This window comes from Delphinus delphis, chromosome 16 (genome assembly GCF_949987515.2).
Source record: "Delphinus delphis chromosome 16, mDelDel1.2, whole genome shotgun sequence".
Lineage (NCBI taxonomy): Eukaryota > Metazoa > Chordata > Mammalia > Artiodactyla > Delphinidae > Delphinus > Delphinus delphis.
Window position 1 is genome coordinate 15,154,326 of NC_082698.1, and position 14,743 is coordinate 15,169,068.

Consider the following 14,743-nt stretch of genomic DNA (forward strand, 5'->3'; position numbering starts at 1 on the left):
TGAAGAGCCTAGGAATTTTTTTTCTTTATCTTTTAAAATATAGTATTTTTATCAAGATGTCTCAAAATTGCTGCTGTGGGTGAATTTCAGCAGGTATCCAGCTCAGAAGCTCATAAATAGGAGAATGGATAGGCAAATTATGGTAGAGTCAGACAATGAAATACAGTAATGCAAAAAAGTTAACTGTAGGAATACATAACAACATGAATTAATCTTGGTTATACAGTGATGAAGGAAATAAATGAAAGCCTCAGAAAACTGCCTAAAATACTATTTCCTCTTCATAAAATTCAAAAACAAGTAAACAAAACAATATGCCATACAAGCATACATGTATAGGTGATAAAGCTATCTTTTTAAAAAAAAATACATAATAAGAAATTCTGGATTTCAGACTAATGGAGAAGCAGAAAACTTCTTTTTAAATAAAGTTTTTTATGAACATGAATTATTATAAAGAGAAAACTTCAAGGAAAACAACAAATGGTTATCTTTTTAAGATAAATATTCTCTCATCAGATATACTTTTGGGGGTGACTTTGCTAGTAAGACATGGTTAGTTCTATGTTGATGACATAATAACCAAATAAAGCTGAGTTAGAGTAAACATAATTATTAAAAAAAACTTAAGAATAATCAACAAATGGTTTTTCTTTAATAATTAGAAAGCAATACATAGACAAATAAGAGTGCTGCTTATTTTAAAAAGTTAGAATAGCTAATGCTCTTGAAAAATGTTAAGCAAATATATCAATCTTAAATAATATAAAAATGCTACAGATGACATTAAAATTTAAAAATTCAAGAATAGTAGTACTAGAAATGAACTAAAGGACCTAGCTCCATGCCACTCCAAAAATTTGTATTTCTTCTGACATTTTTCTCCATTAACAAACTGTGCGGGACTTCCCTGGCAGTCCAATGGTTAAGACTCCGTGCTTCCACTGTAGGGGGCATGCGTTCGCTCCCTGGTCTGCGAACTAAGATCCCACATGCCACATGGGGAGGCCAAAAATAAATTAATTAATTAAATAAAGGTTAGACCTTATTTATTAAAAAAAAAACAAGTGTGAAGTTCTCTCACAAAACACCTCTTTCTCCCAACCTCCAGGATCCTAATACCTAAGAACGCATGAAGGACCATTTAGGTTAAAAGTTATATTTGAATCTCCGAGAACTAATAGTAGGTGCAATCAGACATGCTCAAAATGAGTAACTGTAAAGAGTCTAATATAAAGTCTGTTTACAAAAGTATGGCTAGGATAATATCCCGGGACTATCAGAGCAGAAAGCCTTTACTATCCTGTGGCATGAAATAAGCAAGAGGAGGGGCTGTTTTCTAGAACTCTAGAGAGTAGGTGTATGGGGGAAGAACACCAGAAAGTTAAGCCTTCAGTAGGACAACCCAATTAACCCAAGAAAATCCAGCAGGGAGAGAGTTGGAGGAATAAAATACCTTAACCTCACTCATCTCCCACCTTCTGATCTACTGATGGTGCCTCCTACCAGCTGACCCCAACTGAAAGCTGCAGGGCATGGGAGCAGAATGGAATAGTGAAGGGTAGATCTGGAGAGACAAATGAAGACTATCAAACACAGTACCATATGAATCACATCACCACCAGAAAAAGGATAATATGCACAGTACACAATTTAAATAATTTGGCTAATATACTTTTAAAACATTCAGGAAATATATAGATTCACTTTTAAAGAATACTGCTGAAAACCCTATTCATTCACCCACAAATATTTATCAAGCACTTAATACATGGCACTTTACTAGAAGTAGACATACAAAGAGGATACAGCAGGATTCCTCTCTAAACTTCTTGGGAAAAAAATGCAAGTACAAAAACAATACCTATAAAAAGCAGTATATGTGTCATATTCATTTATAAACAAAGAGTTACAGGAATTTAGAGGATAATTAAACCACTTCCAGAAAATGAAAAAGGCAGAAAGTATAGCTGTGGAACACTGAGAGTCTTTCATCATTACACAATTATAAAGGCCACCTCCACTTTGTTACTTAAACAAGTTTATAGAGCCTTTACTGCAAACTTATCTCCTCATTATACATTCCCCTGATAATTTTCCTGATCATTTCCAATAATTTTTTCCATGAAGCTTACAGGTTACTGTCACTCCCAACCACTTAATAACCATACACTTTTAGAAGCTGTACGCTAGGGTGCCTGATAAAAAATTTCTCTGCCAGATCTATTTACATGTGCTCCACAGAAGCTATTTTCTCTAGTATTCTGTAGTTATATATCTACACACATTTTCATATAAATCAAGCCACACTCAAGGAAACAAATCTTCAACTAAAGAATGGACTGACTTTGGAGAGACAGCCCACAGGACTCAAATACTATGTGTTGATTTAATGCCTGGGTAATTAAGTTCCATCACCACTGTGGTAAATGCTTTATTAACAGACCCTTTAATGGCTGCCTTCTCACACCTGCATTACTTCTCATCTCCCCTAAGACTGTTACCTACATTTTCCAAGTGAGATTCACTTGAATCCTTGTTTCATGGTCTGCTTCTGTGAAAACCCAGGTTTAAAAACATCCTATATTTCCTGCCACTAACTTCTTTGCTCCCCTTCACAAACAAATTTCCTCGAAAGAACTGACTTTGCCCATTGTGCCAGATTCCACTCCTCTAACTCCCTCTTAAATCTAAGTCAGGCTTTTAACCCCAACACTACACGAAAACTGTTCTTGTCGGGACTTCCCTGGTGGTGCAGTGGTTAAGAATCCGCCTGCCAATGCAGTGGACACAGGTTCGATTCCTGGTCTGGGAAGAGCCCACATGCCACGGAGCAACTAAGCCCGTGTGCCACAACTACTGAGCCTGCGCTCTAAGGCCCGCGAGCCACAACTACTGAGCCCATGTGCCACAACTACTGAAGCCTGCACATCTAGAGCCCGTGCTCCCCAACAAGAGAAGCCCCCGCAATGAGAAGCCCACGCACTGCAACGAAGAGTAGCCCCCACTCGCCGCAACTAGAGAAAGCCCGCGTGCGGCAATAAAGACCCAATGTAGCCAAAGATAAATAAAATAAAATAAATAAATTTATTTAAAAAACCGAAAACTGTCCTTGTCAAGATCACCAAAGATCTGCACAGTACTAAACTTAATGGTCAATCGTTAGTAATTATTTTACTCGACCCATCAGCAGAGCAGCACTTGGCACCGTTGATTACTCTTCTGTATAATAATCTTTCATCGCTTAGCTTCTAGTTCACTGTACTCTTCCTTATTTCCTTCTTCCCCCCTACCTCTTATCATTGGGCTCAATCCTTTTCTCCTTTCTATCTACACCCATTTCCTTAGTGATCTGATCCAATTTCATGGCTTTAAATGCCATCCATATCCCAAGAAGTCCCAAATTTATATCTCCAGCCCAGATCTCTCTCTAGAGTTCCAGATCCATACAGCCAACTGCCTAATTGACATTTTCACTTTAATGTCTAATGGATATCTCACATATAACATGTCCAAACTGAACTCCTGACCTTCGAATCACCTTCATCTCAAACCTGCTTCAGAGTCTTCTACACGTCAGTTGATGGCAACTTCACCATTCCAGTGGCTCCTGCCAAAAACCCTGGAATCATCCTTGACTCCTCATTTTTTCTCAGACACTACCTCCAAACCCTCAGCAAATACTATTTGTTCTACTTTAAAAACATACAAAACAAACTGACTGATTATCGTCATCTCCAATACTACCACCCTGGTCTAAGCCACCATCATTGCCCAGATTACTGTAACAACTTCCTAACTGGCCTCCTTGCTTCTGTTCGTTCCTTCCTAGAGTTTATTTTCAACACAGCAACCAAAACGATTCATTTAAAAATTATGTCATTGCTCTACTCAAAATCTTGCAGTGTCTCTCCATTTCACCCAAAGTAAAATACAAACACTGGGCAGAAATCTGATGATCTTGCTGCTTGTTACTCCTCTAACTTCATTTGTTACTTCACTCATTTGTTAATGCTTGTTCTCTCTCTATGGAGAGAGAATAAGCATTAACAAAGCATTCCCAGACTCCTTACTGTTCCTTGAACATGCCTGCATATTCGTGCCTTTACGCTAGCTGTTCCTACTTTCTGGGAACTCTTCTCCCAGATATCCACATAGCAAACTCCTTCACTTCATTCAACTCTGATCAAAATTCATCGTCTCCTTGAGGCTTACTCTGGCCTCCCTATTTTGTGACTACCTCCCACCCTCACAGTATTCTTAATCCCCTTCCCTTGCTCTATTTTACTAAAAACTACTATCTTCTAACACATCATATATAAACATACCTATTCTGTTTATTATTTATTGTCTGTATCACCCTGCTAGAAATAAGTTCTGCAAAGATAAGGAAAAATACCTGATGCATCATTGGCTGAGAAGCGTTACTGCATATCTGTGGAACCAAAACTGTGCTCCTATAAGCTACAAAGTCAACGCAATATTTGGAGGCACTCCTTGGCTCAATAGATACTCTAAAATTTATAAAATGCAATGACAGTGCCTAAGACTTTAAACTACAGTTTCAAGAGCTAAAAAATATTCTGCAGTATTTTAGATTTTTTTTCAAATGTTAATGTACAGTGTTCAAATTAAATGATTAAAGTTAAGTTAACCAGATGGTTCCTTTGTTTTAAATCATATTATTATCAAAATATCAGGGAAGAGTCACAGTACCAAGCACTGAGCCAGAAATACTTCAGAATTATCTGCAACATTATTAGAAGTTGAGTAAGTGGTCACTTGGAGTATGTTAATTGGAAGTTTTTGTCTCTTTTTAAAATTTCTACATAATGGTGAGATCAATATCCTTAGGGTATACTTAAGAGTAAATTTTTTTTTTTTTTTTTTTTTTTTTTTTGCAGTATGCGGGCCGCTCACTGTTGTGGCCTCTCCCATTGCGGAGCACAGGCTCTGGACGCGCAGGCTCTGGACGCGCAGGCTCAGCGGCCATGGCTCACGGGCCCAGCCACTCCACGGCATATGGGATATTCCCAGACCGGGGCACGAACCCATGTCCCCTGCATCGGCAGGCAGACTCTCAACCACTGCACCACCAGGGAAGCCCCCAGAGTAAATTTTTATCTAGTAAAATACTCTGTTTTCATTAATTACTATGCTATAACTTCAGCTTTCTTTTCAGTTACCCTCACTGCAATGCTGGTTAAAGTAACAGCCTCTTGTTTAATTAAAAACAAACAAAAAAACTTTTTTTCTTAGTTTCCTAGAAGCTTTAAACATGTAAGGTTAACCAAAGTAAAGCCAATATACATTTGGGTAGTTGATGCCATTAAAATCAGTCAAGAAAAAGAGCCTAAACTCACATCACAGTGTAGTAATTCCCACTAAGAACAGAGGGAAAAAAATTTTAACTCTCTCCACTGACATAAGCATTCACTTATAACTAAGATGACAAATTATCCCATTACTTATATTCAGAGCAGCCTTACTTAACATAGTATTGTTCCCTAAAGTAGCACTTGTCTATGGTATACACAACTTAATTATTCTGACAACATCTTTATATATACCTATTGTTTTGTATTCTTTCATAAGTACTTTCCAAAGTGGAAGTACTTACAGATTATTTTTTTGACATCACATACTTTAACAATAAGTGACAAATTCAAAATGCTTTAGGAGTCAAGTAATATGTTAACTTTTTATTATTAAGATATCATTTTAGAAAAACTGATGAGTTTTACTTTGTACTTAAATAATTTATAGCATTTTAAAACTACTCATAATTCACCTACTATTCTTATAAAACTCATAAATCATGTATTCTTCCCATTTCCACCTTATACTACATTCATAAAGGTACCTAACAAATAATACAATTAATAGGACAAAAATCAAACCAAAAATACCCTGTTGATAAATTTATTTAGAAATAGTATTTTGGTTATAGAATAAGGCAAAAAAAAAAAAAAAAACCCTCTGTAGAAATACTTTAAAATTTACCAAAACTACACTTGACATTTTGTAATCAAATTATTCCAGGGCTTCCCTGGCGGCGCAGTGGTTGAGAGTCCACCTGCCGATGCCGGGGACACGGGTCCGTGCCCCGGTCTGGGAAGATCCCACATGCCGTGGAGCGGCTGGGCCCGTGAGCCATGGCTGCTGAGCCTGCACGTCCGGAGCGCCTGTGCTCCACAACGGGAGAGGCCACAACAGTGAGAGGCCCGCGTACCACAAAAAAAAAAAAAAAAAAAAATTATTCCAAATAAAACCGAAAACCTACCAACCAATGAATTTACTGGTTAACAATCCATACCAACATTTACCATTCAGAGAAGATTAGAATAAATTTGTTGTGCCTTCCTAACCATCCGTGGAAAGTATAACCACCACATCTCAGGACTGAATGAGACTATCCTTCAATAAAGGGAAATATGAAAAAAGTAAAATATATTCTGTGAACTGTAAACTATAACCAGTAGGGAGATGGGGTAGGGAAGGCATGTACCAATCAGGTGGCCTATAGATTTGTTTCAATGGCCAATACTGTAGGTAAACCCATGCAGGTATGGCATCAAGGAACTTCTATATAAAGCCGGAATCCCTAAAGGGTTATACCATCAATGAAAAACTGAGGTTTTTAAAAATCTGTTCTGCAGAGGCAGACAGAAAACATCTATTTCAGCTCTGGCTCTACATAGAGGAAAAAAGTAGTTTGGGCATAGACTAAACGTAATGTCACTTTGGAGCATAAATTCATCTTACATTCAAACTCAAAAAAAAAAAAACCACATGCCAAAAGTTTAACTTAATTTGGACCTACGTTGCTAGGCCCCCAGAAGTCCACACTCTCTCTCTAGAGCAGGGGTAGGCAAACTAAGACCCAGGGCTAAATCTAGAACAAAGCCATGCCCATCTGTTTATGTTTATGGCTCCTTTCATGTTACAACAGCAGAGCTGATTAGTTTTGACAAAGACCATATGGTCCACAAAGTCTAAAATAGTTACTATCTGTCCCTTTACAGAAAAGATAGTGACCCCTAGCATAAAATACTTATAATAATGTCAAATGTGTTCAAAGTAAAACAATATGAATTAAATTAGTAGAAACAGTAGCCTGTAAATTGGAGGTTGATCAAAGAGTAAAAGTATGGTTAACTGTCGACTTAAAGTATTCATTTTAAAACTTAAAAAGTCATCACCTATGGTTCAAGTACAAGCATGGTAATAGTTTAATCCTGAATCTTCCCGTTTTCCTCAGGGAAGACATAAAAAATAAGGAAAACATGGGGAGGAAAAGTGAAAGAAAAAGAAAATTAAATTTCCAGAGAAATTAGGAATGAAAAAAACTCACCAACTCCAAATCAGGTGCGAACATGCAAAAAGCCAGTGAAACTAAGAGAATCAGATAGAGAAAGCTGCAAGAATGCAGAAAGGAAGACAAAAAACAAGGAACATGGAAGAAGCCTAATGGTAGATCTCAAATATTACCTCTCTTGTTCCCACAAAAAAATGGGCCTCACTCTCCCTGATCACAAGAAGAGCTATAATTAAAAACAAAAAAAGACAACGAAGTAATTTTAAAAAAAACATAAAACGTACATAAAATGTACAAAAACCAGAGGGAATCACAAAGCAAAATCCAACTTTCTCTTGTATACAAGAGATACATTTAAAACAACGTGATTCTGAATGGTTAACAATAAAGGAATGGGCAAAGGTACACAGGGAAAAGACTGACTTCCCCACCAAAAAAAACCAAGAGCCATAATATTAATAATATGTTGAAATCAGATCAAAAAACACTGAACAAAGCACTTTATAATATTAAAAGATACAATTTGCAATAAAGATATAACAGTTATGAATATCCATAATAGCAACTTCCATAAAGCATAAATTCCAGAATACACAAGAAGAAAGAGGCAGAAATAAACTAATATTTTTAGACTTTTATTAACTTTCAGAGCATGATAGATCAAGTTAAAAATAAGTAAGGAAGAAAAGACCTAAACAGAATAATCAATAAAGTAGATTTTATATATATGTATCAAATGCTATACTTTGATATTATAGGATTTACCTCCTTTTCAAGCATCTATAGAACATTTATGAAAATTGGGCCCCAAAGAAAATCTCAATAAATTACAAAAAGCAGAAATAATACCTACAACATGCCCTGAACACTATAATAAAACCAAAAACAAAACAACCTTTTTACATAGACAATCTGTCACTCTTAATTAAACGACTCTTGGGCCTATCTGAAAAATGAGAATGACTCACCTACATGTGCTTCACTGCTACCATGAGTTTGTTATGACAATAATGTGTGTAAACAGGCTTATTTAATGCAGCATTTATTAACCATTACACTCTAAAATGTTCCTATCACCAGAATTCTTTTTAGATTTCTTCTATTTTCTCAGTAAAATAAGAAGTAAGAGAGTAATGATGAAGAGTGAAGTGTTGGAAGTCTGAAGAGAGAAAGGAAAACATATGAAACAGTCATCTTGGAAAACTGTAAGACAGATTGGTGATTATGAACTTAAAACTCGGTAAATGAGAAGTACAGACAAGAGAGGGTGAGAGAGAGTGAAGCACTGACCAGAGGCTCAACGGACTAAAGGCTCTGGTAAGGCTGAAGAATTCCCAGTGTCTGGACACTCTTCAGGAGTAAGCTGGAAAGATGAGCAGCACTTGAAGAGTAAGATACTTGAAATGGAAATTATGGGATTCATAGCAGGTACACAAGGTCAAGAGTACCGCAATGCAAGAGAAAGACCCAAACAGGAGGGAAAACAAGATCTTTGTAAGAGAGATCAAAAAATTGAGAGGACAGAAGTATTTAAATGGATCCTAAAATATCCATAAAAATATCTGGCTAATATATGTAGGACAAAGACAGTGAGCCAGAAGCTATATTCTTCCAGGAATTAAGCACAGTGATCAAAGGAGCAACAGAGGAGTGTAAGATGGAGAAGTAGTAGGTGGTATAGTCTGATGATGTAAGATTCAAAGTTGAGTGATTTAAAGGAGGAAGGAGTAAAAATAGAGTGGAAATGACAGTAAGAAGTAAGGAGGATACATATCCCAATTCTAGCCCAGTTGTACTGGGGATGTGAAAAAGAGAAGGTCACTTAAAAGGACTGAAGGGGAAACAGTGGAGAATTCAGAAGGAAGTCTTCCTCTGACATACAAGCACTCTCTTGTTGTTGCCAGTGGTGATCTGCAAATGAGTTCTCTCATCAAGACTACACAAGGACTCTAAATAGTTGAATATAGTTGTCTATACACAAAAGGGCCAAAAACTTGAGTTCATAATCCTGGCTAGAACTGGAAATGGAGTATGTTCCTGAATTTAAATAGCAAACATAGCATATACACATCTGTAGGCAAATTTTTAAAAAAAAAAAACAACTTACAACTGTTTGAAAATGTCATAAAGAATTCAAAGAAATAAAGTACCAGAAAAATAAATTAGAGTATTTAAGAGTCATATGTAGATTGCCCCAGTCACCTTCACACACCAGATATAATCTTTTATAGAAGCCAAAAGACTGTCTTTGGGAAGCTTACTTTAGAAGAGTAATACATACATAGAGATATTGCAATAAGATTAGAAACAGAACCTTGAAAAATGAAAAATCCTGAAATCATGGAATGCATAGTTAAGAAACGGGGTAGTTTTAGCTTTCGGTTCATAAGTAAAATCCAAAGAAATAGCACCATCTATTGGAATTTCAGATATTTAAAATACATATTCTCAATTCTTAGAAAATGTGTCTAGTATGTAACATTTCCGCACATTTGGCTAAGAAGATAACTTACATATTAAAGGACAATAGCTAACATAAAAAAGTTTATATTAGAAAGAATTAATTCTTGGTTTATAATTCTAATTTCAAATAACTAACCATTTTGACTAAATTCACATGAAGATTTTATTATAGATAAAATATTCTCAACCAATAAAGAAGAGTACATAGTTACATGTTCAAAGTAACTCACAGATATGGTATTCCTGTATGCTGCTTGTATAACCATATATTGCAGAATATCCAAATATTATGATCATGACAACATCTCTACTATCCAACTCCATAATATGTGCTGAATGTCCCTCCACAGCATACTGCTGACCGTGTCCAAGCACAGTAGGAGTTTTTGTACTCCATGACTGACTATGTATGTTAAAAACCCATAATTCATCTGTGACATTGCCATCACTTGTTTCAATTCTGCCTCCATACATAAAGATGTTTTCCTGTAAATTAAAAAACATATGTTAATAAAAAAATATTTGTATCTTAGCAAGATATATTAGTTAAAAATAAAGACTAAATTAAGACTAATTAAGACTAAACATTAAATTTTAGTAATTGCTCACAACATGCATAAGACATAGTTCTTATTTGTAAAAAGTCAAATGAGAACACATAAGTAGTGATAATTACTTCTTTTCCTTACAAGAAGGGGGAAAATCCACACTTACAAAAAGTTACTTTAAGGTATTTTATTTAAAAGTTATGTAGTCAATTAACCATGGTTTTAATTATCCTAGTTGTTGAGTCCCTAGTTGTTAAATTTGAATTTTACCATCTATTTGTACTGCTTTGTGCTAGTCTCAGTCATTCACTGTTTTCATCATTGTTCACCAGAAAGGTAGATCACATTTGCATATATTATGTGGAGTACATTTTTATTACCACTTCTCACGGCTACGAGCAAATACCTTGTAGCACTTATAAATTATACAATTTCAATATGATTGAAATGAATGATATATAAATCATTACTATTTCAACAACCTAGCAAGAGAAAAGAATTTCTTCAACCTAATAAAGAGCATCTAAGAAAAACAGAAAGCTGCTATTACATACACTTAATGGTAAAAGACTGGATATTTCACCAAGGTCAGTAATAAGATAAAGGTGCCTGCTTTTGCCACTTACATTCAACATTGTACTCAAGAGCTTAGCCAGAACAAATATGCAAAAACTGAATAAAGGTATAAAGATTAGAAAAGAAAAGTAAAATATTTCTATTTGTAGATGATATGAACTTGTATACAGAGAATACTAAGAAATAAAAAAACAATTAGAGGGGGCAGAGTCAAGATGGTGGACTAGGAGAATGCAGAATTCATGTCTCCGCACAACTAGGGCACCTACCAGGCACCGGTGGGGGACCACGGACACCTAAGAGGATGGGAAGAACTCCCAGTGATAGGGTAGAAACGTGGGGCATTGGGGAAGTGATGGGGGAGAAGTGGAGGCAGGACGGGATTGGCGCCCCTCAAGGGCAGCTGGGGGAGGGGAAGGGAACTCAGGCCGGAAGGGGGAAATTGGGGAACCATTGGGAGGGCAGAGGATCAAAAGGGAGCATGGCCAGGTTTCCCCTGCCCACTTGGACTCCCAGGAACCTGTTGAGATCCCAGGCCTGATCCTCTGCCCACCTTGGCCCCCTCCAGCCACACAGGTCCTGAGGGAGTGGGAGGGTGGGAAGGGGGAGCAAAAGTAAAGGCTGGACCTCCAGGACCGGCACACCTGAGGGGCAGCTGGGGCAGGGGAGGAGTTCCTACACCCAGTGGGACCCACCCACGGTTAAGGATCCAATGGGTCAGGGGAGACCCTGTGGGAGACGGTGCAGGAAGGACGTGAAGGAACGGAAGTGGGCCAGCGCTTTCCCTGTCCACTTAGGCACTGGGAAGACTGTTCGGCTCCCTGGCCTAATCCTCTGCCCTCGGAGCCTGCCTCCTGCCATGCAGAGCCCAAACCCTGCCCTGCACTCCCACCCAGGGCCCCACCTCTACACATGGAGACTCCCTCCAACAGCCTAAACCCCACCAACACACCCTCACCCAGGGCCTTACCTCCAAACTCCGGAACTCCACACTCCAGAGGCCCTCCTTTCCACTTGCTGCCTCTCCCCTCCTGCCAGGTCCTAAGCAGAGGCCCTGCCCCACACTTGAACATCATCGCCCCACACACGCCTGGCCCCCAGGGCCTTTTCTGGCTGCATGGGTCCTGAGCCTAGACCCTGCCCCATGCTCAAATGTCACACCCCCGACCCGCCTAGGTCCCGCCCACCCTAAACCCCACCCCTGCCTAAGTTCCACCCCCGCCTAAACTCCTCCCACATAGCGAAGGCTTTTTATTTTCTTTTTCTTTTTCCGCTTTTAGATTGGGTTTCTGCTTTACCTTGCTGACTCATATATATTTTTATTTTTCCTAGTAAATCTTTTATTTTTCTAATTTTATTTTATTCTTTATACTTTGTTATTGTTGTCTCCTTTTGGCTTGTTCCCCCCACCTTTTTTTTTTCTTTTTTCTGTTGTGGTTTTATTTTACCTTGTTGCAATTATATTTTTACTTTTCCTAATATATCTTTTATCTTTCAAATCTTTTTGTTTTTTCATTCTTTGATATCGTACTGCTCCTTTTCTCCTTCTTTCTTTCTTTTTTTTTTTTTTTTTTGCTTGGTTCCCAGGCCAGAGGTAGGGCCCAAGCTCCTGTGGTGGGAGCTCCAAGTCCAACCCAGTGGATTAACAGAGAACCTCACACCCTAGGGAATATTAATCAGAGTAAGGCCTCCCAGAGGTCCTCATCTCAGCACCAAGGCCCGGCTCTATCCAACTGCCTGCAAACTCCAGGGCTGGACACCTAAGGCCAAACAACCGGTAAGACAGGAATACAGCCCCAACCATCAAAAAGAAGAAACGACAAGAAAATATATTACAGACGAATAAGCAAGGTAAAAACCTACAAGACCAAATAAATGAAGATGAAATAGGCAACATACCAGAAAAAGAATTCATAGTGATAGTATAGATGATCCAAATTCTCAGAAACAGAATGGAGAAAATACAAGAAACATTTAACAAGGATCTAGAAGAACTAAATAGCAAATAGTGATGAACAACACAATAACTGAAATTAAAAATACTCTAGAAGGAATCAATAGCAGAATAACTGAGGCAGAAGAACGGATGAGTGAGCTGGAAGATAAAATGGAGGAAATAGCTGCCAGGGAGCAGAATAAGGAAAAAAGAATGAAAAGAACTGAGGACAGACTCAGAGACCTCGGGGACAACACTAAACACACCAACATTCGAATTATAGGGGTCCCAGAGGAAGAAGAGAATAAGAAAGGGTCTGAGAAAATATTTGAAGAGATTACAGTCGAAAACTTCCCTAACATGGGAAAGGAAATAGTCAATCAAGTCCAGGAAGCGCAGAGAGTCCCATACAGGATAAACCCAAAGACAAACATGCTGAGACACATATTAATCAAACTATCAAAAATTAAATACAAAGAAAAAATATTAAAAGCAGCAAGAGAAAAGCAACAAATAACATACAAGGGAATCCCCATAAGGTTAACAGCTAATCTTTCAGCAGAAACTCTGAAAGACAGAAGGGGGTGGCAGGACATATTTAAAGTGATGAAAGGGAAAAACCTACAACCAAGATTACTCTACCCAGCAAGGATCTCATTCAGATTTGATAGAGAAGTCAAAAGCTTTTCAGACAAGCAAAAGCTAAGAGAATTCAGCACCACCAAACCAGCTTTACAACAAATGCTACGGAAACTTCTCTAGGCAGGAAACACAGGATAAGGGAAAGACCTACAAAAACAAAAAGAAAACAATTAAGAAAATGGTAACAGGAACATACATATCGATAATTACCTTAAATGTAAATGGATCAAATGCTCCAACCAAAAGACACAGACTGGCTGAATGGATACAAAAACAACACCTGTATATATGCTATCCACAAGAGACCCACTTCAGACCTAGGGACACATACAGACGGAAAGTGAGGGGATGGAAAAAGATATTCCATGCAAATGGAAACCAAAGGAGAGCTGAAGTAGCAATTCTCATATCAGACAAAATAGACTTTAAAATAAAGGCTATTACAAGAGACAAAGAAGGACACTACATAATGATCAAGGGATCAATCCAAGAAGAAGATATAACAATGGTAAATATTTATGCACCCAACATAGGAGCACCTTAATACATAAGGCAAATGCTAACAGCCATAAAAGGGGAAATCGGAAGGAACACAATTATAGTAGGGGACTTTAACACCCCACTTTCACCAATGGACAGACCATCCAAAATGAAATAAATAAGGAAACACAAGCTTTAAATGACAAATTAAACAAAATGGACTTAATTGATATTTATAGGACATTCCATACAAAAACAACAGAATACACTTTCTTCTCAAGTGCTCATGGAACATTCTCCAGGATAGACCATATCTTGGGTCACAGATGAAGCCTTGGTAAATTTAATAAAATTGAAATTGTACCAAGTATCTTTTCCGACCACAACACTATGAGACTAGATATCAATTACAGGAAAAAACTGTAAAAAATACAAACACATGGAGGCTACACAATACGCTACAAAATAACCAAGAGATCACTGAAAAATCAAAGAGGAAATCAAAAAATACTTAGAAACAAATGACAAAGAAAACATGACAACCCAAAACCTATGGGATGCAGCAAAAGCAGTTCTAAAAGGGAACTTTATAGCAATACAATCCTACTTCCAGAAACAAGAAAAACCTCAAATAAACAACCTAACCTTACACCTAAAGCAATTAGAGAAAGAAGAACCAAAAACACTCCAAAGTTAGCAGAAGGAAAGAAATCATAAAGATCAGATCAGAAATAAATGAAAAAGAAATGAAGGAAATAATAGCAAAGATCAATAAAACTA

General features: G+C 37.5%; 1 protein-coding gene across 1 annotated transcript in view; it reads right to left on the reverse strand.

Annotated features, from left to right (window-relative positions):
- ATRNL1 (attractin like 1) overlaps window positions 1–14,743 on the reverse strand; it is a 672,454-nt gene that overhangs the window by 601,957 nt on the left and 55,754 nt on the right. Inside the window, exon 8 of the mRNA XM_060034012.1 lies at window positions 10,012–10,267. Coding sequence (XP_059889995.1) covers window positions 10,012–10,267 — 256 coding nt within the window. The remainder of the gene's footprint in view (window positions 1–10,011; window positions 10,268–14,743) is intronic.